At 40.7% G+C, this 26,480-nt stretch overlaps 2 protein-coding genes across 3 annotated transcripts in view; one reads left to right on the top strand and one right to left on the bottom strand.

Annotated features, from left to right (window-relative positions):
• The window catches only part of CRYBG3 (crystallin beta-gamma domain containing 3), a 137,141-nt gene extending 127,913 nt beyond the window's left edge, over positions 1-9,228 (top strand). Inside the window, exons 19-22 of the mRNA XM_030801803.1 lie at positions 719-842; positions 5,084-5,242; positions 6,532-6,691; positions 7,481-9,228. Of these exons, the coding sequence (XP_030657663.1) occupies positions 719-842; positions 5,084-5,242; positions 6,532-6,691; positions 7,481-7,569 (532 nt within the window). The 3' untranslated portion in view covers positions 7,570-9,228. The remainder of the gene's footprint in view (positions 1-718; positions 843-5,083; positions 5,243-6,531; positions 6,692-7,480) is intronic.
• The window catches only part of RIOX2 (ribosomal oxygenase 2), a 29,271-nt gene continuing 10,467 nt past the window's right edge, over positions 7,677-26,480 (bottom strand). The window contains exons 3-11 of one of the 2 annotated variants that reach the window (XM_030801805.1): positions 26,099-26,218; positions 23,578-23,706; positions 18,617-18,720; positions 15,011-15,113; positions 14,072-14,243; positions 11,579-11,667; positions 10,083-10,172; positions 9,512-9,628; positions 7,677-7,759 (exon numbers count right to left, since the gene is read on the bottom strand). In XM_030801805.1, coding sequence (XP_030657665.1) covers positions 7,751-7,759; positions 9,512-9,628; positions 10,083-10,172; positions 11,579-11,667; positions 14,072-14,243; positions 15,011-15,113; positions 18,617-18,720; positions 23,578-23,706; positions 26,099-26,218 — 933 coding nt within the window. In that variant the 3' untranslated portion in view covers positions 7,677-7,750. Of the gene's footprint in view, positions 7,760-8,532; positions 9,629-10,082; positions 10,173-11,578; positions 11,668-14,071; positions 14,244-15,010; positions 15,114-18,616; positions 18,721-23,577; positions 23,707-26,098; positions 26,219-26,480 lie in introns of those variants that run through there. The other variant, XM_030801804.1, reaches the window with a different exon arrangement.

The following is a 26,480-nucleotide window of genomic DNA, read 5'->3' as shown; positions in this document are numbered from 1 at the left end:
GTTTGTGGATCATCTGTCTGTGTCATAACTACTGAAGTTGCTATGGTAGTGCAAAAGCAGCCGTAGCCAATCCTTAAAGCAATGGGCATGACTGTGTTCCATTAAATAAGTCTTGAGACTCCAGACTTGAGACTCCAGTGTACTTTTACACATTTTAATGCTGCTAGTGTTGAAGGCAAGGGTTTGGGGGAGGATTCCCAAAGGAGCTGGGCCTTGAAGAGGGTGATGGAGAACTTCTGTGAACAATTCTAAGAAGTCTTGGTGGCTTTGGGGAAGCTGTGGAGGGAGGAGTGGAAGAAGATATGTCTGGAGAGTTCACTGGAGCCACACTTAGAGGCCCTGAAGGACATGTGATGGTGACTGTGGGGGCAGAAGTGTGATTTTCTGCTGGTTAATAGGAGGTTATGGTCTGCCTTTAAATGTTACAATGCTATGACAATGTTATCAAAGGAATATAGGATTTCAGAGATGGAAGAAACCTTGCATTCATTTTGGAAGAAAGGAAACCAGCATTGTAACTGGAACCCAAATCTTCTGAGTCTAGGCCAGTGGGTTTTCTCCTATACCTCCCTGATTTTTTGTTAGGAAAAAATGTGCAATTTTAAAAGTCTGCAAACCTAGAAGTTTATGAACCCTATAAGGCAAAGTGCAGATACTTTTGATGAGGGTTGGTCTTTTGTTTTGAAGTACACTACTTTTTTCTTTCTTGTTCTCATAGATGGATAGCTTATGAAGGATCCAATTTCTTGGGAAGACAAATCCTACTCAGGCCTAATGAGATCCCAAACTGGACAGCATTCAGCAGATGGAAAACAATTGGTTCCCTCCGTCCTATGAAGCAGGTAAGGAGAAAAGAACCATAAGATTCCAAAAAGCTTGCTTTTGTGGTAGAAATGTCATAAACCACAGCATCTGAAATAATGATCATTTAATTTAGTTTGCCATTTACATAGTAGGGGGAGTGAATTAGGATGCGGATATCTTGTACATTTTAACCAATTTGTAAGATTGTATCTAAAGTCAACATTGGATTTCAGTTTTCGGTCCAAAGCCTCATTGGCCATGTTCACTTTTCATGGAAAACTAAGATATTGTAAGTTCTGTGGCAAACCTTGGTAACAGGAATGAACTTTGATACTGTACTAGTTTTAATTTCTAAGCATTTAGATATTCCCCTCCCTACTTACATAATACTCAGGATGGATCCTGGCAATTTAATTAAAATAAGTATTTATTGCACACCTACTGCTTGTCAGTCTTCTGTTCAAAAGCTTCCCACTGCACTTAGAATACAATCTACCCCCTACCCCACCATGCTTCTCCAACCTCGTCTCTCACATGGTTGTGTCACAGACATCAAAGTACAGAGTGCTTTCCCACTAAGACTTTTAACATGGGCTGCACCCTCTGTGTAGTGTTCTTCCCTCATTCTTTATTTGACTAGTCATCCCTGTGAATTCTACTTACGTGGCAGGTCCTCAAGAATGCCTCCCCCACCTTCTCTCCCAATCTACATTAGATCATAAAAGACCTGGGGTTTCTTTTTCTACAAAAACACTGTATGCAGTTTATAACCCTAGCGTTATGGTTGGATCGGGGTCTCTCCTACTCTATAGAAAACCCTGTGAAGTCAAGGGCTGTGCATGTTTTGCTCATTGCTCTACCCCTAGTGCCTGAAACAATGTCTGGAATATTGTAGGAGCTGAGGAACTATTTGTTTAATGAAGGAATGAATATATCAGTGGATGGATCAATGATATTATGCAAAGTATAATGGAAAATATAAAGATAGATGTGATTTCTGCCAATATTATTAAAGCTTACATTTTTGTTGGGTAAAACATGTCCAACTCAAAGCAGTAACATAAAATGCAAAACAATGCAATAATTATCCAAAAGCCACAGGCAGTCCCTGGTTCAGAGAAAGGAAGTATCAACATGTGTTGGAGTAGTGGGGAGGTTTCATGGAAGGTGGAAAACCCAAGTGAAACTGCCCGGGGTGTGACGGCCCGTGGATATGGCGTTAGCACCTCTCTCTAATCTCTTTAGAACACTTTCTTGCTTGATTCCAACAACAGTCCTTTGAGGTAGGAATTATTACTCCCATTTTCTATTTGGAATAATAAGGCTCTGAGAGAATAAGGCTCCAACTGGAAAATGAGGATAATGATTCCTACCTGTGACAATAAAAGCACATCAAGTGTCAGAACCAGGATTTGGACCCAAATCTACTATGCTTTAAAATCTGTGTTAAGCAACCACACTCTACTTTCTATCAGCCTAAGATCAGCACTTAGTACCACCTATTTCAGGCACTGAGCTGAATATAGCCTAGTGAATCTAAATGCTGAGGCTCTGATGTTCTGACCTGACACTTATTTAACCCTTACTTAAGTGTTAAATAAATGGTAGCCAGTAAAATATTAACCTAATTGGTCTTCTCTCACCCTCTTCACATGCACACATGCACACACACCATGCCCATCCCACCACTCATGAGTTCTGTTGGTTCAAGTCCTGGCTCTGCCATCTGTAAGCAGTGCAGCTTGGTGAGTCACTTCATTACTTGGCACCTCAGGTTTCTTACTGGTGAAGCACTGATCACATTGCTTACATCTCATTGCTGTGATGGTTGAATAAGATAATGTATATGAACAGTCTGATATGGCTGTGGCTCATATTGCTATGGTAATACACTTATTTTGAAAGTATTTTATTATTATTATTCACAATGTCCCTTGAGATGCTCTTTTGAGGGATACTGAAACATTAATGGCTTTCCTGGCACAGAGTGTGTGGTAGATGATCTCATGACCTTTACATCTTGCTTATTCCCCACTCCTATCATGTGGAACAGGGAGTAAGCCCACTGAAAAGCCATCAGAAAAAGCAAAGTAGAGATAGGAATTCAGTTTAGCTTTTACTAACTGCATAATAATGCTGACCCTCTGTTGTTGGAGATTTTAGTAGCCAAGTTCAACACTGAAAATATGTTCCTCATTTTTTAATGGTGGTTCCTTGTTGGGGAAGAAGGATGTCCCTGCCTATTGTTCAAGATTCTCTGGTAAAGGATAGAACAGCCACCTCTACTTTTACAAGGAAGTTTTTTTTAACAAGAATAGTATGCTATTTTCTTTCATTGTGCTTTAGGAGCTACCTGATTCCTATTCTGATTAAACATTTAATTTCAAAATAATATTTTAATAGATTATTTTTCCTTTTATTTAGGTCACAGTTTTGAAATCCAACAAAGGAATTCTGAGTTTCTAAAATAGTAGTTTGTGGGTCACATTTAAATTTGTGGTAAGGCTGTTGGTATTGCTTTGGTTCATATTCTTGTTTAGAAATTCAGGACTAATTGTGATCCTCTTTGAGGCTGGGAATTAGGAAGTCACTAAGGTACTTACAATGTATATCAGTGTTTTTAAGTATAATTACAGAGCAGTCAGACTACAAATGTGTAATAAGGGTAATTAGTACCTTGCCTGAGTTAATTGATTAAAACTGTGATGTTTGGTCCTAAAGTAATTGGAACTCTGTCATCTGTGAAGGTCACGCCTGTTTTCTTATATGTACAAGGTAATGAAAATGTAATAAAGATATACTGAAGCCTCAAGAATTAATAATTGCAGTGGGAGATCAGGCTGAATTATAGACATTTAAGTACACTACTGTTGCATTGTTAATGTTAGAAGTAGGGATTTGAAACATTTAAAACATTTTGCCAAGTAGAGATCTTGTTCGCCTGCTTTAAATGGCCAGATAATTTGTCCTTCTATTGGCTTAAGTGCTGAGAATGTGCATTTCCTTAGGAAGGCTTAATTACCAAAATTCAGTTGGCTTCACGTTGATCTATCAAGTTTCAAAAATAGTAGACTGTTCATTGGTTCTCTTACCATATGACCTATTGCATTTACCTAAGCACGTAGGTTTCTTAGCATGAAAGTGCTCTCTTAAGTAAGAGACCATTTGTTATTACTCAGCCAGGGTTCTAATTGGGATGGCAATGAGATGAACCAAAGGTGGGGATGTTGGGTGTCATGTATCTTATTACATTAAGGCTGGAGGCCTAAGTCATAGGGCTGAAATAATGGCTTCTGTTGTGCTTCAGTTATGTGCCCTGCCCTTTCATTGTCTTACACTGCCACCTTTGGAATTCGTCTCTTATTCCCTGTGCCTAAGAGCAACTAGTACATTTCAACATAGGTCTGAGAGCATCCTGGTTAAGAGGAACCTGGCTTCTTTACATCTGTGTTCACCTTATTTGTAAAACTAGGGTATAATTGTACTTTCTTAATAGGTTTTTGTGGTTATTCTGACAAATAACATAATGGCACAGAATGCATTTAGCACGCTGCTTACACATACTACGTGTTCAATAAATATTAGCTATTCTCCTCAGAGGCAAGTCCCAGGTTTAATATTTTAAAACTTTTTGTATGTATCTTAACACTTCCAGGCCAAGGGGACGAAGTCCTTTGTTACACAATTTTTGAGTACCTAAGTATAGTCATTAAACATACATGGTCTCTACTTTTGAAGAAATAAAGGTCTTACATAAACAAATAATCACAGCTACTAGTGCCCTCAGCTATCTGGGTTTTTCAAGACCTCCCAGGGCCAACTTACGGCATTTAGTCATAGCTCCACAGTATGTCTGATTACTTGTCTTTCTGAAGTTGTTAGAAAATCCTTGCAGGTAATACCTTACCCTTATTCTAACTAACTCCCCTACCTCCCTCAGCACAGCTGGGACACACTATTGAATGAAACTCATCAAGTCCCTATTCTTTACCACCCCACTCCTCGCCACATGGAATTCTAGTGGAAGAAACTTTTACTTTATGCTGTTCAAAAGGGCACTTTTCACAAAGTGTAATAGAGACTGTACAATTTAAGCTTTGTGCTCCATGGCCTAAGGATTTACCATATTAATTTATGCAAATTTACTAAAGGGAATAAGGGTGAAACTGATATAACTAAGATAGTTACCTCTCACTTTCCCTCCCAGCTTTCCTCCTCTGGAAGGATTCATTTCCAGATTCAAAAGTTTATTTCTAAATGGCTGTTTCTCCTGTCATAGCCTGCAGTGTACATCAGAATAAAGAACCGTGCCCAGGATGAATATCTGACAGTCACTGGAAATCTAGCAGACACCAGGGCAACATCTGTGTGCATTTCTCCCTATAGTGGAAAGAATACTCAGATCTGGCACTACTGCCGAGGACTCTTTAAATCCAAGGTAAGCAATCCCACTGATAACAGTACGCCACTTTCTGCTCAGTTTTTTGTTTTGAAAACTAGAATCTTGTCAAATCAACTGGCATGATAAAACAATGCAACTTCTTAGAAACAGGTGTTGATTATAAAAATACTGCCATATATTACTAAAACATTTATATAAAATTGACTTAATTTTTTGATCTAGAAAATCCAGTTTCAATTTTTAAGTAAACACAAAGGTTATCACATACTATGGATATACCTAAGTGATTTTTTACAACCAATGGTATAAGTCACCAGATCTAAGTTGGACAATGTGCTTTTGTAAGATGTTCCTTACTTGATGGCCCAGGTAAAATCAGCCGTCTCTGTGATTCTCAATATGTTGAAACCCTTTCGTTTTCAAAGTATACAAAGAAGAAGAAGTAGAAGAAGAAAGCTGTTATTGGAAGAAGCTTAGAAAATAAAATTTAGGGTTCTTTTCTATGACCCTTCCGTTATGTTTAATGTATTGGGAATAGAACACTAGTTTAAAAACATTCAAACTCTGTTTTATTGTATCACCAATGGATTATCTACTTTTTCTCATGCTTCAAAAATGAAAAACATTTAAAAGTAATTATTGTCTGGGTATCTTTAGCCCATCATGCAATGTTTTCATAAGAAAACCAAGCTCAACATAATACATTTTAAGCAAACAGGGATTTAACATTTAATTCCAATTCAGCAAATCTTTCTTTTTTTTTTTTTTTTTTTTTTTTTTGAGATGGAGTCTCGCTCTGTCGCCCAGGCTGGAGTGCAGTGGCGCGATCTCGGCTCACTGCAAGCTCTGCCTCCCGGGTTCACGCCATTCTCCTGCCTCAGCCTCTCCGAGTAGCTGGGACTACAGGCACCCGCCACCACGCCCGGCTAATTTTTTGTATTTTTAGTAGAGACGGGGTTTCACCGTACTCTCGATCTCCTGACCTCGTGATCCGCCCACCTCGGCCTCCCAAAGTGCTGGGATTACAAGCGTGAGCCACCGCGCCCGGCCAGCAAATCTTTATTGAACATCTGTTGTCAGATGTAGACATCCTATTAAAAATAAGTACCTCTATTTCAGTTGGTTTATTTCTGTACCATCTCCTACCCACAGCCATAAAGAAGACATTAAAAAAGGCTTACTGAAATTATACTATATAGTATTTTTTTAGACAAGACACACACACACTTCATGTCTATGATTTGTTTACTAAGATAAAAGGGACCTAATTCAACTTACTTTAGCAAACATACTACTGCCAATTAATCATTTCTTAACCCTTTTAGGCCAATGATACATGTCTTGATGTGATTGGTGGCCGGGACACACCTGGAGCTAAAGTAGCTCTATGGACTGAACATGGGCAATTCAGGCAGAAATGGAGACTGAATAAAAATGGAACTATCAGCTCTTATCTCAGTGATCAACTTGTCCTTGATGTTAAAGGTGGGCCTTTGATGATACCCAATGTTGTGTCCCTGGATATTAGTTTCAGTTCCAAATCTCCTCACTTTGGGTAAAGGACATCCTTATGTATAAGAGAAATGTTAAGTCATTTAAAATTATGCTTGAAGAAAAGTTAAGATAGGCAGTTTTACAAACAAAACAATTAGCAAAAAAGCCAAACAACAAAGCTTAGGGTTTTTGTTCATTAGTACAGTTGTAAAACTTTCATTTGCTGCATGAACTCAACTCAGAACAGTTCTAAATTTGAAGCGCCATAAACCATAAAATGAATGTCATCTGTTTCTTAGAAACATCTCTAGCTTTTTTCCAGGAATTGCCATGGTCCTTAAAAACCCTCAGCTAGAATTTATGGTAGGTATCAATTAACCTTGTTTTTGAATTCAGCAAGGTCAGGGCCAATATTATTCATGGCTGTTGCTTTAATTGGTTTGGTCATAGTTTTGTTGGTGTAGAAACAAAAACAGAGTACCTGACATTCAGCCAGAGTTCTCTCAGAGCACTTTGTTCTAAAGAATCGCATTGTTAAGGCACGCTGCTTATACAATCATGTATTATACCTTTTAGTATTTCAGTTTGAGTCATAATAAGGTCCAATTTGAGGTGAATAATGGCTAAGCCTGTTCAAACTCAGCTTCCCATTTCAGACTTCTTTGTAAATGACACATTCATCCACCGAAATGGTGAGCTGAACAGAAGCTTGTGAAAATTGTCAAATTGCTAAGCACCTGCCTGAACAAATAATCTTTTCTTTTGGACTTTCTATTTTAGGAGGAAATTATTGTGACAAGACTCACATAATTGTAAATCAGCCCCTGGAGGGAGAAGAAACACAGAAATGGGACATTGAAATATTGTGAGAGAATCAACATCCCTAGAAAGAGCGAAGAGGGAAACTCACATCTGTCATTGTCTTGTGGACGTCGAAAGGAAGCTGCTGTCCTCAACGCTCCTGGATCACTGAGCAGAATGAACATTTTCTCCAGCCTCTGAGACTATCGCTCTTAACCATGGAAAAGCTCAAAATATTCTTGCCATTACTTAGTGTTCCTATAAAGAAAATATTATGATGTCTGGGAAAGGTTGTATTCCTGATCTCCAGCTGTGGTAAGCAAGTTTCCTAAAGTGTTTATTTTCTCTCCTATCCACCAAACGTGAATCCTATTCCTGATGGCCCGTTATTGGACACTGGTGATGCTATTATCCTGTATTATTTATTAATATCCTACCTAGATGCTTGTATGAGTACAAAGCATAAAGAAACAGATTGCTATAGGTCAAGTCATACTTTTGCAAACAAACAAACAGATGAGTAATTTTTTAGTAACATCTGAAAATATACTAAACTTCCCTAGATAAACTTTAAGGTTTCTATACTGAGGCTTTTATAACGAACGCACCTCCTAAGTATTTATACTTGTAACTAACCCCAGGCAGGGACCTCAGCTTTGTTAGGAATAAGGCACAAGAAGGATTTTCTGTGGCTCTTGTTTCCTCAGTCCTTCAAACTAAAAAAGTACAAATAACCTATGGCCAAACTTGCACTGTTACATGTTAACCAAGACATCCCTTTAGGTGACAAGACTCACATTCCTTTAGGTGACAAGACTCTACAACTGTGGTTACCTGTCTCCATGTTGACACTTCATCCTAGATTTAAGGAGAGGCATGAATTCTTTTTTTTTGCCTCAAGAGAAATTTCAATGTCCAAATTAAAACACAGTAGCATTTGAACCTTGACCTTACCATCTTTTTAAGTAAATGTGGAGTTGATTTCTCTACTAAATAACAGAAACCCCAGTTTTTCACTCCCATTGTAAGTAAGTAACTTTTATTTAAGTAAAATCAGGTAGGAAATCACCTTTGACTTAGCTTCCAGTAGTCATTACCACCTTTTACTGCACAATTCACAAGCATTTTTTCCTGCTGAATTGGAGTCAAACTTACATTAAGACAACTTTTCCTTTTATCCCCAACTTTTGCCAGAAAGCAGAAAAATGCTCTATTTTTATAAAGATTAAATTCTCCAATGATATTTTAAAAAGTATCAACCTATATGCACTTTAGAATGTAAAATAACAATGACTATTTTAAACTCGAAGGCCCACTATTTTGAGTATTTTTTATAGACTTTAAATACTGGGTTTTTTCCTCCTTCAATCTCAGGCTTTTCTCCATCTTTTAAGCAGCCTCTGTAACTCCCTTTTGTCCATAGGTGTTGCGTGCCTCTCATCTGTGGGGCAGTATTATTTAATTAATAAAATTTATGTTACAGGATAACTTTATTTTAATGGGCATGGGCTTGTCTACACACAAAGGTATGTATATTTTCACTGTAAAAAACCAATTTACAATTTTTTCTTATTTTAATTGTTTGAAATTTTTCTAGAGCCAAAGAAGCTCTTTAAAGAAGTTGTTTCTTCCAAGGAACAAAGCCAGGTTAATGACATTCAATTCTAAGTGATACATTGGAATTGTGCCTTTTCTACCACACTGGATTAAATAAACTTGTCAAAATATGGTTTTGTCATTTTCTGAGACACTTGGTAATTTGCTGTTCTTTCTTTCATGTGCTCATTAGTACATTTGGCCAACTGACCACCTGTAACAGGGAGGTCTCATGTTAGTAGATATGCAGGTAAGAGTAGATATGCAGGTAAGGAAACTTGATTTCATCCGCTCCTTGGCTCAGGTCTTTCTTTGCTGCTTTTCTTTTAATATGTGCATATAAAATAGTAGGCATTTGATTCTGCAAAGGCACTAGACTACTTGAATTAAACATTCTGTCCAGAGGGATAATACCAGGCTTTCCTTTTCCTCATCTGTAGTAAGTTTCAGGTCCTTGACAGAAATAGCTGGACTGTTCCAAATTTGCTTCAGTGCATCCAAATGTGACAAAGGAAAGCGAAGTCCATGAGACTGAAAAAGGATAAATTAATTAGTCAAAATATATATGTATACTACTTATGTCATTGAAGTAGCACTTTCCTGTAAATTTATTCTCAATACATCATTATTTTTGATACTATTCATGAGTAGTTTAGATATACTACAATTAGATAACATAAAAGATGCCAACTTCTATATAAAAGGCAACCTAATTTATGTAGTAAGTGATATTAGTTATTTGAAATGCTTTACATTATACCATTCCTATAAGGCTACAGGTCCCAGCTAGTATGTTTTAAAACTGGTGTGCATGTATCAAATGTCTGACTTCATCATCCCCATGCAGGAGCTCTGTGAGTAGTGGAAAATGGTAAGTCCACAATGCAGCCATAAAAAGCATATTACCTATAAATCAAAAATAATTAATTCTTCCCAACCACCATCCAAGTCACAGGATAGGCATTTGTTTTCAGCTGGAACAAACCTCTGTTTCCTCCTCATTTCCCATCATGTGTGTCTCTCTCCTGTTCTTTAAGGAATGATAGATATACACCATCTTTTCTTGAGCTTCATCCTTTGGGAAAAAAATAAATGCATTAGGCCATCAACAACACAACACTGAGGGTGTCAGTACTAGGAAGATTTTCCAATAGGTCAACACCAAGAAAAATCTTAAAAGCCTTGGTGCTCAAGTGAAATTTATTGAATACTGTAAAAAATCCTTTTGGCAAAAAGTGATGGGTGTCTGCAACCACACAATGTCTATACTTCATTAGTCACCACAGGTTATTCTAAGTTGTTAAAAACAGCTGGAGTGCTACCTGGAAGAGCATCTTCAGGATTTAATGAAAAAGCAATGATTTATGTATCAACTTATCAATGAAAAGCTCAGTTTTTTTTTTTATCATACCTGCACCGTCTTTTTTGAATCAAAAAAATCTGACATTCCTAGGTATAAACTGACAATTTATGAACATCATGAAGTCATTAACTCCTGAGAAATACCAGCTGTGTGATCTATAACAAACTCCATTTCAATTACAGTACCCTCCCAAATGGTCCCTATCTCCCTTCACTCCCCATGTTACACAGTGCAGTTTATCATCTCTTCCAGAGCCTTTAGTCATTCTTTGTCACCTCTTAGATAAGGGCAAAAAAATCTTAGCCTAGCGTACAATGTCTCAAACTGACTGGTTATCAGAATCACTATTTTTTTTCTTAGGGATGTAGGAATGTGTACTTTTGAGGAGATATATATATATATACCAAGTCTGGCCCTGACGGCTGGAACAATTTGGTTGAGACATGTTGAGTGCCCCTCTCATCCCCCTTGATCATTCATGGGAGAGCTCCTCAGAGAGCTGATTAGGAGGAATGGGGTGAAGCCATATGGTATGAGATCGTTCCAAGGTCCTTAGGACTGTACAGGGAACTCTATGAAAACATAAATCCAAAGGCTCCAAGACCAGATGAAACCCAGGAATTTATAATTTTAAAAAGCTTTCCAACTGATTCCATGATCAGTTAGCCAGTTTGGGGAATCACTGGGCAGGAAGCAAAGTTACAGAATATAGACTTTGTTCTCCATAATCTACAGGATGGAGTTTAAGGAGATGCAATATCCACAAAACCACATAGACAGATTGGCACAGTGTGGAGGATGGGACTGGGAAACTCAGGAATGAGGTCTGCGGCTGTCCAAGAACAGTAAGGCCTGAAGTAGAATGGGAAGCAAAGACTGGACATTAATCACCACATAAAGGGAATGAAGGAAGGTTCTGTGAGGATGAGGGCAGGAAAATATGGAATTGGAACTGTGAGATTTGGTCATCATCTGATCTGAAGAAGTGGCATTAAACTGAATGCAGGTGGATTCCCAAAGGAGAAGGGCAGAGACCAGTGGTTAATCTGATAACCTGAGGCCTTTGGTGAAAAAACACCCTGAGAAGAGAGGAAATCACCTCCCTCTTGGATACTCACAGATTGATCCTGATCTGGCAGTACTGTGAGGACAATGTGGTCTTTAAACTGCAGTCTCACTACACTGTCCAACCTCGGTAACTTTCCACCTAGAAAACCCCAAAGAGAGAAAGCCGCCCTTCAAAAAAGGCAACAGGCAGATGCAAACTTGCTTACACATACACATAGGAAACATATTTAGTAACAATTTACAGGTGAATCCAAACATGGCATACACTCCAACTGAAGAATTTGCTTACCCCAACATTGTACTGATATTATGGTTCCCATCATTATGGAGCTCATTCTTACAGTGAAGACAGACATAGAATTAGATACATAACAATGTAAGTTTTTAAGTACAATAAATAGACAAAAATAATACCATCGAAGTACAGTGGCTATCATAGCACATAAGGCTGTGGTGCTTTCTGCACAGAACACGCACTCCTCCAGTTCCTGTCCTCTGCAAGCTTCTTGCTCAACACGTGGACTCTGGAAGTACTACCTGAGTTCAAAATTGCACTACTCCACCACCAATTATTAGGTATGTGACCCTGGTCAATTATTCAGTCTATGTAAGTCAAGCATAATATCCTATAAAAGCTATCTAACAAAGTCCACAGAAAAAAAATTTTTTTTCCAAATTGGATTTAACTTAGTGGAACAATACCCAATAAAAACAGACTAGCCTTACAGGGTCATCTGCGTGGGGAAGGAGTCATGAGGGATCATCACTTTATTGAATATAATGGCTAAGATAAGGAAAACACTGAAGTAGTCTGGGCCATAAGCTGGTGCATAAGCAAACTGTTCTGCTAAAGAGTAAACCATGTGCTTGGAAAACATTTGCTATTTGGAATAGATACAATCAAAAACAAATTCTTAGCTTCCTCCAAAGACTATGATAAAAATGTATATAGAATCAGTGTTGGAAGGGGCCTTATAGATTATCTATCTCAGTGGTTCTCTCTTGGTCATAATTAAGAGTTTTATAAGAGTTAGTAAAAAATACTCTTTTCATTCAACCCTGAGAAAAAACAGCAGCCAAAAAGCTGGCCTGGCACTCACAGCTAGGTCTTGGTGTTCTCCTGTTGAACACGGGCAATTCCACAGAATGCTAACATCAGAGATCACTCTGTGACCATGATAGGTCAAGACAAAACACCACCACTCCATACATACTCATGTCTGAACTCAGGCAAGGCAAGAACATATTCCAAACCACAACACTGACCAAACATCCCCCTACTCTGGCTAATGAGTGACCACTTCTGCTTTACCATTGATAACTTCAGCCTCATACATTCCTCCTGCCTACCAGATAACATTCAGGAGACTTAATCATAGAATCCCTTCCATTTCCTGACAGCATCCAATCCAGAGCAAAGCCCTGCTTCCTTGAACCCTCTCCAGAATCACCTAACTTACACCTGAGTCCTATAAATCTTTTCTAACACCCTTCTACTGAGATGCCCTGCAGTCCCCAATGGTGTGTGGTCTTCCCACAGCAACAAGTCAATAAATCAAATTTTGTCTGAATTCAGGAGTATGTTCATGGTGGTCTTTGCTATAGGATATTGACATCATCCATCTGGAAGTCATCAATGACATCATCCATCCAGAAGTATGTTATCTCATTTGCAGCCTAAATCTGTCATAAATTAGGCACCTGCACCTTGGAGAAGGATGATGATAATCTTGGACATTTCTTGAATCTCACTGGCTGATGGTAACCATTTTACCCATGCTATGATTTGGATGTTTGTCCTATCCAAATCTCATGTTCAAATTTGATCCCCAGTGTGGAGGTGCAGCCTAAGGGGAGGTGTTTGGGTCACACTGCAGGGAGCAGATCCCTCATGAATAGATTAATTCCCCAGGGTTGGGGGCGGTGAGTTCTTGTTCCGTTAGTTCCCATGACAGCTGGTGTTAAAAAGAGCCTGGCATTTCTCCTCGCTTTTGCTTCCTCTCTCACCATGTGTTCTGCAAATGCCGACTCCCTTTCCCCTTCCACTGTGAGTAGCCTGAGGTTTTCTCCAAATGCAGATACCATCAACATGCTTCTTGTACAGCCTGCAGACCATGAGCCAAATAAACTTCATTTCTATATAAATTACCCAGCCTCAGGCATTCCTTTAAGCAACACAAAGACAACCCATCCCTGACTTAACTCCAACAAGATTATTTCGATGTTCAAATTTTTAAAACTTCCTGAAGACTATGAATACCAGAGTACCTATAAATATACATATTTCTCAACCAAAAGGACAGGGCTCTTATTTCCCATCAGGCTGGGATACAAGTTCTTTCCAAATGACTTCTAAGATACAGGTTGCTAAAGGTTGAGTGCAGCACATCTCATCTGGCCATATACACTAAGGATGGATGTAGGTCCACATTAACACGAAAGCACTTCATACTTTCCATCTGTTCAAAAAGGAGCCTACTCAGAAAAACCGCAAACATCCTGCATTAGCCTCTGACCACCCAGAAGAAAACAGCAAGCTCCACCTGGTGTTGACAGCTCTGTCCCATCTCCCGCAGAGTAAGGGGGGAGTCTGTGCGTAATAAAATCCTTCTTCATGTCTGAGGAAAGCAGTTCTTTGGTGCCCTCCAGCCGGTCCGCAAGTGTCCTCAGGAAGTCACTTAATCGTCTTGTTGCAACAGTTGTGGATTCCACCTGCTAGGAACACAGAAGTGAGTCCTGGCCCAGATGCCAGCAGAACTTACTGCCCAGCTCAGTCTCCACAGTAGACTGCAAAACTGCCAGCCACCCGGTATAGACATTAATCCATGTCATTCCAAAGGGGAAGGGACAACCTGAGCCCCTGAGAATGATATCTCATCATTTCCTTATAAACACTGTTAATTCTAAGCTGCCTATTGTTTGCAAAAAATTTTCAGAATTTTGCCTAGAAATACAGATCCTTGGAAATATGGTACAGTCTGAGCTCTGCCTTTTGGAAAGCAGGTCACTGTCCTAAGATGAATGCTTCAGAGAAAGCAACCTTTGCTCAACTCGGCTCTAATCCACTCATCTCAAAACTAATCAAATAACACTCCTGTTTCAAAATGTAATAAAAGAACAGGCAGCCAATGAATACACCGAGGCCAGGATCTCCAGTACAGTGAGTTTCTCTTAACTAGTAATCTGATGTGTGCTAAATCTACAGTTCTCCTGGCCATACTATTCATTTACTCAACCAACATTTTCACACTGCCTGCTACTGCCACTGTGAAATACAGAGCTGTCTGTACATCACAGTTCTTTGGATCAGCACATAACACACGGCACTCCACTCATTCTGCAAGTCACACAGCTCAGCAGTGCAGCACAGTAGACAAGCCTGGCTCATGTGGGAAGAAGTATCCTGGGGTCCTTAAGGTAGGACTTCAGCTGGCCTGGGCTACAGCTACCATCCTTCATTCCTACCTGCCTTTACTCCTTACCAGGAGCAGCTGCCGGGGTATGCCGGCCCGTAACTCCACGTCTTCCTTTGCAGTATCAAATACAAGCCCCGAGATGGTATCCAAAAGGAAATCTCCCCATGAACTAGGATATGCACCAAGGGGGAAAAAAAAGGCCAAAACAGTGAGTGCATACGAAATACACATAAAATACTTATTGCTAGTAAAGCCAAAAGCTACAAATTGGATTATGGCTTCCCTGTCCAGGCATTTTGAGTTCCATTAATTGGACATGACTCAGCATGGAAATCTAAGACCTTCATCAACCACCCTGTTTCCTCCCTCCCCATTCCACTCACTTGCAAAGTTAAAAGTGGGAAGCTAGGCTTCAATACTGATTTCCCTTAAAAGCTCTCAGAAAACCACAGACTTTCATGAAACAGGAAGTTCAACGGACCAAATTTTTAACAAAAGTGTCTATAAGGGGAGATTTGTAGGAAATTTAAACAGTCATTATAGGATCTAAAACCAAATTTTATGTGCAATAAATACAACAGAAATTTGGGGTAACAGCAAGATCTCTGGATTGTGTAATTATTTGAACAGTTGTATGTTCCATTTTCCTTGTCCCTTACAAGGGATGCCACTCCTGAATAAAATATCTACCACCAATAATTCCAAAACAATTATGTCTAGCAGTGGTTTTACCAGGGGATAGAAGCCAGTGACTAAAAATAACATCTAGGGACAAACATCCCTATTCAATTACCTTTGCTTTCTCTGGGGTATCTGGAATTGGCTCATTCCTAAGTGTGTGCCGGTGTAAGAAACGCACTCTGTGGGGATGCTCTCTTTAAACATTTCTTAGCTATTTAAAATTTTCCTGTGTCACCAGCAGATTTCAAATTGCTGGCTAGTGGAAAATGGAAATTCACAGTATGACTTACTTCTCACTCAGTAAGCAAAATTAACACTATTACGCTTCCCTCCCAGAAAAGTTGCAAAGGAGGACAAAAGCCACATGAGAGACACTTTTCCCAGGACATCTACTACCTGGCAGCCTCATTGCTTTGTGACTTAATGTTATATCCAACCCTACATCTTTTATTGAGTCTCAACCTGGAGGGCACATGCAGATCTCTCAGCACCATAAAGTATGTGCTTCCTTTGCAGGGTTATGTAGGTGGAAGTCATACAGCAACAGCTCATGGAGGAATTTAGTAGAAGTTAAATAGTGCTCTTCTAAGAGTCAGAATAGATACTGGGACTTCCCACAATTTAGGAATATCTCTTGAAGGGTTCACTTTGGTAAAACAACCAAATCAACAACATGCAGCAGACCCCCAAACACTCCAACAATGCTACCTTGAGAGGTGTTAGGAAGAGGCCCCAAATATTCACCTTTACATGGTACCTGAAGGAGCATTAGGCTCAAAACACAGGATCATTTCTGGGGAGCAATGGCCCTCAAGTCACATCTTCTCATTCTAGCTCCAGCATCACTGACCAAGACACAGGTCAAAATCCAGCCTGGACACATTGATCATGGTACCCACCCACAACCCTAAGCAGGCAACTTCTGTAACTTAGGAAGCTCTTCCCAGCCCAGGCTGAAAGGAGAAGAAATGAATAGGACCCAGGGGCAGCCGGCCAGTTCTTCACTCTTGGGATTGGGAAACAGAAAGTGAGTCAGGTCCTTAGCAGAAGCAAAAGCTAATAGGGTCAATGAGATAGAGGGAGGTCAGAGCAGCAACTGGTGATGGCCTAATGTTATGAGTAAACAGAAGATGAAGAAGGAACAGAAGGGAGAAAACACCAGTCGCTAGAAAACCAGTTGGTAGCAGCAAGAGAAATGGAAAAGAGAATTACAGAAAGGGAATACCGAGAAACATTAACGATGGGACACCAGCAGATGCACGGATATTCAAAGGGCCAAACTCTGCGGTCCAGAACTGCTCTGAATCCAGAATGGACTTCTGATTCCAGTCTCTCTGTAGCCTGGCCTTTCTATAGTTTCTAGGACTCACTCCCTCAAGTGACCCTGCACTTCTTGAGCTGGCTTTGGCGACTTTGTCCCTTAAGATGCAAGGAACCTACCTAACCACAGTGATGAGGGCATTTTTCAAAATGGAAGCCTAAAACAAGCTTGGGCCTTCTACTTGTGGGAAACATAGCACTAAACTAGGGCCAGGCCTCAGCTAATTCCTCCAGTAAGTCTTTTAAATGTAGAGGTGAAATTCACACTGAAAAGTCTGATGAAGAAGCAGAGGTATGCTTACTAACTTGTTTTGCAAGTTCTGGCCTTGAAGGTAGGAGGTGACTTGCCATCCCTCGGACATAGAATGTCCTCTCCTACTCTGATCTGCTGACCCACCCCTACTTACTCATCCTTTAAGACTCACTCAGCATTGGTGTCATTTCTGAAGGCTTCTCTAATGCCCCTACTTAGCTAAATGCATTCCTCTATGCTCCAAGAGTCTCCTCCACAAACCTACAATAGAATTTATCACACCATCTCTTCTCCTACAACCACTTCCAAAGTATAAGCTCTCTCAAAACCCCTTCAATAAAATCCTTGAATTCCCAGCAACAAACACAATGTCTAGTACATATTTGTTTAACACATTAACTCATGACTAGTATTTTTTTTTTTTTTTTCCTGAGACAGAGTCTGGCTTTGTCGCCCAGGCTGTAGTGCAATGGCGTGATTTGGCTCACTGCAACCTCCACCTCCTGTGTTCAAGTGATTCTCCTGCCTCAACTTCCAGAGTAGCTGGGATTACAGGTGCACACCACCACACCTGGCTAATATTTGTATTTTTTTTTTTAGTAGAGACGGGGTTTCACCAAGTTGGCCAGGCTGTTCTCAAACTTCTGACCTCAAGCGATCCACCCGCCTCAGCCTCCCAAAGTGCTGGGATTACAGGAGTGAGCCACCACGCCTGGCCATGATTAGTATTTTTAAATATGATTTGGACCAGCAAGGTTGCTGCTTTTTGGTTATAACTCACACAGCAATGCCACCCAGTGAGGAGGTACTAGCTGAAATGAATATGATTTTAATTGGAACTGCTGTCAGCACACGCACTTTAGTTCCTGCTGTTCCAGACTGCCTGTCCTACTTTAACTTCATGGACTGTTAAAAGAGAAACCCTCAAAGAGACCAAGAGATTTCAATGGGTACAGAGTTTCTGTTGGAATAAACATGTTTTAGAAATGAATAGTGGTGATGGTTGCACAAGAGTGTGAATGTAATTAATGTCAAACTATGCTTTAAAATGGTATATTTTGTGTTCTATATATTTTATCATATTAAAAAAAAGAGCGAGAGTACGAGCCCAGCCTGGCATCACTAACACACTGATGTACCCACAGCTAGTCTCTTTCTTTCCAAATTATAGGACTCTCTATTTGGGCAACGCCCCACGTCCTACATAGAGTCAGGTTCATGATGTCCCCAGGAGCAAGTCCAGAGGGACCAGTCACATACATGGGATATCAAAGGAATGCGGAAGTCAGCAAAGGACAGAAACCCTGGGGTTTGCATAGGAGGTAGGGGCCAACTCCCTTATGTCCCTCGTGAACGTGGCTGCTGCAGGCCAGGACTCAGAGCTGTCCTAGCACGCCCAGCTGGGAGGCAGTGTTTACTTGTTCTGGTAGGTGCTGATGGTCACGTGAGTCGAGTGGGCCAGCCCCGCAGGAGTGTCCACTTGATGAATGGTTCCTCTGGGAAAGTACAACAAATCACCCGGCTAAAGGAAGGAATAGGAAAGGGGAGAGAAGTTAATAAGTATTCCTTCTCAGTCCTCTTTATTCCAGGGAGATAAATATGGGCTTTGAGTCTCAGTTCTCCATTCCAGAAACCACAACCTCAGGGCACAGTCTATATGCTGGGCTCATGTCGTGTGCAGCTAGTCTAGTTTCTCTGTGTCCGTGAGCCTGTCACTGTTAACCACGATCCACGAGAGGCTCTCGGTGCCTGAAGTCACTATCTTTTCATTCTCAAGCTGAGACTAGACTCACCCGAGACTACCCTGCCCTGATGCAGGGATCAAGGAAGGTAACATCCTGTGCCTGGGAAGCCTGCTTCCTCCCTCTTGCATGCTTCAGTGGTTAAGAATAGGAGCTTTAATTTAGAGTCACACAGATACAGCCACTTACTGGCTGATGATCTGGCAACTTACCTGCCCAAAGCCTCAATTTCTTTATCTGTAAAATGAAGGTTAATAGCCCCAAACCTTATAGGATTATTCTGAGGATTAGAGATGCTGCTTCCAAGCTCTTAGGGCAATGATGGGCATGTGATTGGATTACATGATTTTATCTGCCAGTCCCCCACTTCCTGATAATTTTTTAGTATTTCCAGGTGCAGGGTCTGTATCTTACCATCTTGTCTTTCTCAGAGCTTACCCTAGCAAAGCACCTAGCACTCAACACAGGCTCAGTGAATGTTGGGATGAACTGAAAAACTATACAATCCTTATTTGAACTGAAAAATAAGATATAATCAAAAATTCATCATTTTCTTGGGCAGCTGAGCCTCTTCTACCCTATTCCAAGTGAGTGGACCAAAACATTCTCCCCAAATTACTCCTGCCCTGAGCTACCTCCTTCCTAATCCCACTCAAGCCAAAATATTCCATATAGCAGCTACCTATGGAGAAAAGAGGGAATCTTGAGGGCATCTCATCATCTCTCTGCAACTACAAGAGGCAGTCTAGTGCAATGGTTAAGACCATGAGCCCTGGAGAAAGAGCTCAAGAAATACTAGCTTTAAAAAAAAAAATTAAGATTCTCCTCAAAGCAAGAGGAATATATCATGATATATATTCATAAGCTACCTTAGTTGCAAATTTTCCCTGAATGACAATAAACTGACAATACTTCAAGTAAATGCTTTACTGATAATTATAACTATCATTTACTGAGTGTCTCTGTGCCAGCCTGGGTGAGACTCTCACGTATACAGTCACACGTCACTTAACAATGGGGTTATGTTCTGAGAAAAGTGGTTTGTCACTGTGCAAACATCAAAGTGTACTTACAAATCTAGGTAGTATAGTGTACTACCTACATTACATGGTACAGCCTACTGCTCCTAGGCTCCAAACCTATACAGCATGTGACTGCACTGAATACTGTAGAAAACTGTAACACAATGGTGTTTGTGTACTTAAATATATCTAAACATGGACAAGTAAAAATACAGTATAAACAATAAGAAATGGTACATCTACATAGGACTGGAAGTTACTCTGGGTGAGCCCGTCAGTGATGGTAAGTGAATGGGAGAGCCTAGGGCCCAACTGTACACTTTTATATGACTAGCAAAGAAGTAGGGTTGTTTAGACCAGCATCACCACAAACACGTGAGTAATGCATAGCAGTACAACATTTTACAATGGCTACAATAACACTAGGTGATAGGAGTTTTTCAGCTTCATTATAACCTTATGGGACAACTGTCACATACACAGTCTGTTGTTAACTAAAATGTCAAGTGGCACATGACTATATTTCATTCATTTCATACACATTTGCCCCACCCTCCTGGCTGGAAAAGGTAAGTAAACATTCTCCCCTACAGCCTCCTGAAGGAATGCAGTACAGCAACCCTAGTGAGACCTCTTTTAGTCTCCTGACCTCCAGAAGCATAAGATAATGAATTTATGTTGTTTTAAACCATTGAGTTTGTGGTAATTTGACAAGAAGCAACAGAAAAACTAAGACAGACATACAGATATTGCCTCTAAAGAATTTTTTTTTTTTTTTTTTTGAGATGGAGTTTCATTCTTGTTGCCCAAGCTGGAGTGCAATGGTGTGATCTCGGTCACTGCAACCTCCATCTCCTGGGTTCAAGTGATTCTCCTGCCTCAGCCTCTTGAGTAGCTGGGATTACAGGCATGAGCCACCATGCCCAGCTAATTTTGTATTTTCAGTAGAGATGGGGTTTCTCCATGTTGGTCAGGCTGGTCTCGAACTCCTGACCTCAGGTGATCCACCTGCCTCGGCCTCCCAAAGTGCTGGGATTACAGGTGTGAGCCACCGCACCCCGCCTAAAGATTTATTGTAAAGGAGGCAGCAAAATAGTATTTTTCAATCCTCATAGCCTGCAAGGTAAATATCATGATCTCCGTTTTAATAGAGAAAACTGGGACTTGGATGAATAACTTGACCAAGGACATACAGCTAATAAGTGACAGCAGCTGAATTCAAACTCAGATCTGTCAGATCCCTGAGCCACAGAGTGGTGTTTCCATCACAGGGGTGATCTCATCTTGGGAGTCTGGGTCTGCAGATGAACTGCATGGGCTGCCACTGGTGTAGGGGAAAGAAGTGGATAAGGGCTCCAAGACCCCCACTGTCACCCTCCCATGCCCATCCTTCAACCACAGCCACTAAGCCTTTCTATTTCATCTTTGGGCATTGACACAAGGTTTCGCCTGAAGAGGCCCACTGGTTAAAAGCTCAAATGTGGGCCGGGCGCAGTGGCTCACGCCTGTAATCCCAGCACTTTGGGAGGCCGAGGCAGGCGGATCACGAGGTCAGGAGTTCGAGACCAGCCTCGCCAACATGGTGAAACCCTGTCTCTACTAAAGATACAAAAAATTAGCCGGGCGTAGTGGTAGGCACCTGTAATCCCAGCTACTCGGGAGGCTGAGGCAGGAGAATCGCCTGAACCCGGGAGGCGGAGGTTGCAGTGAGCTGAAATCACACCATTGCCCTCCAGCCTGGGTGACAGGGCGAGACTCTGTCTAAAAAAAAAAAAAAGTCACATGCACATACACATACACACTTGAACAATACTGCACAACATGGTCTTTCTCCGTCCAGGAGACTCAGTGCATCTCCTAATGGACTCTGTCTTGACTGTTTAATGGGCATGGCAACAATACAAAGAATCCATACCCTTTACACTTAAAGGCCACTATGAAGCCTGTCCTTCTCGGGCAGAGCAAGTAGCCAGGTCATCGGCCTGAGTAACTCAGCCCTGACCTCCGAGACTATAGATGGCTTAGTCTTAAAGACAGCCAACCATGAATCTATGTAAACATGGTGCAACAAAAGCAGAAGCTGGCAAACTCTGTGAAGAGCCAAATGGAAAGACAGTACATATTTTTGGTTTGCGGGCCATGTGATCTCTGTGGCAACTAGTCCGCTCTGCTGGTGTAGTGTGAACACAGTACATTAAGGAATGGGTGTGGCTGTGTTCCAATAAACTACTTACAAAAACAGGCAGCAGGCCAGATTTTCTGGCCCATGGGCCACAGTTTGATGACCACTGACTAAAAGCATAAAAAAAAACAGTAAGGTTACCTTTACTGTGGTTTATTTATTTAAGTCTCCTATAATATAGGCACCCATCCTAAAAAGCAAGATTGTCTCCCTTAGTTACTGGGAGGTAGGTAAGGATTTTGAAATTAAGAAACACACAAGGCATTGAGTAAGAAACAGACTAATTATAACTTCAAGACACAAGAAAATAAGTATATGCAAATGTGTCAGGTTGGTAGAATCTTTGGAATCGTTTAAAACAACTATTGTTTTATTGCTAAAGGAAATTAAGTTACATGTTTTAAGAAAGAGTACAAAGTTGAATTATGGAACTACTCCTATCCATCTAACGTTCTTTTCCTCAACAACCTCTCCTGCTAGGGATTGGCTATGTTCCCATCAATGTTAACTGCTCAAAGACAGATTTTCGGGGCCGGGCGTGGTGGCTCACGCTTGTAATCCCAGCACTTTGGGAGGCCGAGGCGGGCGGATCACGAGGTCAGGAGATCGAGACCACGGTGAAACCCCATCTCTACTAAAAATACAAAAAATTAGCCGGGCGTGGTGGCGGGCACCTGTAGTCCCAGCTACTCGGAGAGGCTGAGGCAGGAGAATGGCGTGAACCTGGGAGGCGGAGCTTGCAGTGAGCCGAGACTGCGCCACTGCACTCCAGCCTGGGCGACAGAGCGAGACTCCGTCTCAAAAAAAAAAAAAAAAAGAAAAAAAAAAGACAGATTTTCTCAGCAGCAAGATGCCAAGGAACCTGCACATGATTAAGCCACCTGAATCCCTAGAGAAGGAATCCTCAAGAACTTTCCTGATTACTACTGTTCTGGTAACTGTATGCAGGGGGTACAGAGATAGTCTGCCATATAACCAGGATGAAAATGAGTCACACTGGAATTTTAGCAACAACAACAACAAAAACTAAAGGATCCCTGGCTACGTTCTGCCTAAGCAACTTCCAGCCCTGTGCCAACCATCTTCTTAGATGTGGAGAAGCTGCCCAAGGCCAGAGCTTCCATGTTTCCTCTACAGGAGTCACTGAATTCTCTTTCTTCCTGTTGAACTTGAACTGTACATGAAAACAGGTTATTTGGGAAATGAACTTAATACTTCCTTAACCCACTTCTCCAAGTGCAAACCACCAAGACTCCTTCAGAAATTCCATGTACTGGCTGACGGCAATGAGAACCACCCTGCCCTGAAACCCAGGGATATATTCCCATGGGGACCGTCACACAAACTCTAACCCTTGAGCCTGAACTTGTCTTAGGAACAGAGGAAACCACGATGGCTCTAACAGTGAGGTGCCCACAATGGTCATCACACACCTTCAGCAGAAACTCATGCACCGGCCTGCCGATCCGTTCCTCGGCCTCCACGCTGTACTCTCGTGCCAGGGGCACAGTGGGGTGGTAGAGGCGCCAGTGTTTCTCTCCCTCCAGCTGCAGGATGAAAACCTAGAGACCGACAAGGCCCAGGAGCATCAGAGAGCTTCCTGACAACTCACACACAAAGTGCTTCTGGAATATCAGCCCTCTAAGGGCTTAGACGAATATATAGGAGAACCTTGAACAACACAGGTTTTTTTATTTATTTATTTGTTAGAGACAGTCTCACTCTGCTGGCCAGGCTGGAGTGCAGTGTCACAATTACAGTTCACTGCAGCCTCTCAAACTCCTGGGCTCCAATGATCCTCTTGCCCTAGCTTCCTGCATAGTTGGGAAGCTGGCATACACCACAGTTCTCAGCTAATTTATCTTTTTTGTAGAGATGGGGTGTCACTTTGTTGCCCAGGATGGTCTTGAACTCCTGGCTTTAAGCAATCCTCTCACCTCGGCCTCCCAAAGTGATTACAGGCATGAGCCACCATGCCTGGCCTAACAGCATGGGGATGAACCATACAGGTCCACTTATATGCTGATTTTTTTCAATAAAGATATTGGAAAATTTGGGGGAGATTTGCAACAATTTGAAAAACATGAAAAATATCAAAAGAATTAAGAATGTCATAAATGCATCAAATATAAAAACATATGTAGATACTAGTCTATCATCTACTACCATAAAATATTCACAAATCTATTACAAAAGGTTAAAATTTAACAAAACTTACCCATACAAATACTTCTAGACCACCATTTGCAGTCAAGACATGTAAACACTTAAAGATGCACTATGGAATAGCTGAATAAAATTAACTTTAGTACATATTGTACTACTGTAATAAAATTTGTGCTACCTCCTGTTGCTATTGCCACGAGCTCAAGTGCGATGCTAATTATCTCCACATGAGCAGTTCCTCTCTCCAGTGAATTGTGTATCACAGTAAAAAGTGATCTCAACAGTTCTTGTGTATTTTTCATCATGTTTAGTGCAACACCTTAAGCCTTGAATAACACCATGGGACCATACGATGTGCCACTACTGCTACTGCAAGTACTCCCGAGAAACAGAAAAACGTCGTAACATTACAAGAAAAAGTTGAATTGCTTGATGTGTATTGTAGATCAAGGCCTGCAGCTGTGGCTACCCACCATTTCAGATGGACAATTCAACTTGTAAACAAATGACGTAAACTTACGGTATTGATAAATACAATACTAAAAATACTTTTCTCTTTCTTATAATTTTCTTAATAACTTTTCTCCAGATTCCTTTATTGAAGAATAAAGTATATAACACATATACAAAATAAGTGTTAACCAATTTATGCTATCAGTAAGATATCTAGGCAATGGTAGGCTACTAGTAGTTAAGTTTTAGGGGAGTCAAAAGTTACAAGCAGATTTTTGACTGCACAAGGTGTTGGCACCACTAACCCCCACACTGCACAAGGGTCAAGTGTACAAGTTTCCGATAAAAAATAAAAATGAAAGATGAGAAATGCATGTCATTCCACAGTTAAACAAAAGTTGCCACTACAGGGTTTTATTTTTAAAAACAGGGAATCGTGAATCCTGACACTGGATATTCATTCTTTTCACTTTCTTAGAGACTCGCTGAGTTCTTTATATCCCACTATCTCATTCCTTTAAATCTTCTATCAGACAGCTGAAAGCCCATAATCTCTGATGGAAAAGCCAAGCTTCAGATACTACTGAATGTCTAAATCCTGAATGTTGAAAGGGCCTGGGCAGACAGGAAAACTTCGAGTTTTTTATTCTTTATTCAGTCAAAGATATTCTATTAAAAATAACATTTTGTGAAAATGTATTGATGTCAAATTGCTATCAAAGGAGAAAAAGGGGACTTTTTACCAGTAACTCTGTGTTTACACCTCATATTAGGACAAAAATAAAACTATGGAATACATAAGCCAAAGAGTTAAATTTTTTTGGAAGCCACATCAGAGCGAAATCAACACTTGTCAAGATGCCAATGCTTAAGTGAAACCATGACCCTCATTCAAGCTGCCCCAAGATTTTCACAAATGGAAAATATATACATATTTTTGGCAGCTACTGAAAAAGAACAAAATGAAAGCAGACGAAGGATTATTTGTGACCTCATCTTATTAAAGACCATGCTTTGTGAAATTACAGGAAAAGCCAAGCACACCTTTCTGTAGATAAATTCAATAAATACATGTTTCAGAGGAATGTGTGGCTCTTTAAATTAGTAAGATTGGAAACAAGCTGTCCCTTTGAGACAGAGCAGGAAACCAGTTTAGTGGGATTTACTTTGGCCCAACATTTTGATGAAATTGGTATCTCCTGACACTGCACAGAAAGAGCGAATACAGACCTAAGCACCTTAGAGAATAATGTGAACTCACCCTGACAACTCTACTAAACCCGGCTCTCAACAACTCATTCTTCCCAACATGGGGGAATTTTCTCCATCTCTTACCTCAACATCATCATAATGGGGTGGCAGGCCCTGAGATCCTGCGGGAGTTATGTACACATTCGAGCCAACCAAGGAGCCAAAGTAACATTCCAGCTTCTCCTGGATCCTCCAAAGCTCATCCTTTACAAAAAAGGAAAAAAGAAAGGGTCGGGGGTGGGGGGGAGTGAAAAATGTATTAGAAATAAGAGTAAGAGCATGTTCTTGTTCACTTAGGAAGTCTTTACTACACAACTATTATACACCAGATACTGGGAATTATGCAATGATACAGCCAATACCCATGGTCTCAAAAATCTTCCATTCCAGTGCAGAAACACCATGTAACAGATGTGAACAGATAAAGGGAAGACTGACAAGGTGGGCAATTGGGAGTCCAGAAGGC

The sequence above is a fragment of the Nomascus leucogenys genome, chromosome 21, assembly GCF_006542625.1.
Source record: "Nomascus leucogenys isolate Asia chromosome 21, Asia_NLE_v1, whole genome shotgun sequence".
Taxonomy (NCBI): domain Eukaryota; kingdom Metazoa; phylum Chordata; class Mammalia; order Primates; family Hylobatidae; genus Nomascus; species Nomascus leucogenys.
Note: the sequence above shows the minus strand (reverse complement) of the source record. Positions and strands in the feature narration are given on the sequence as shown.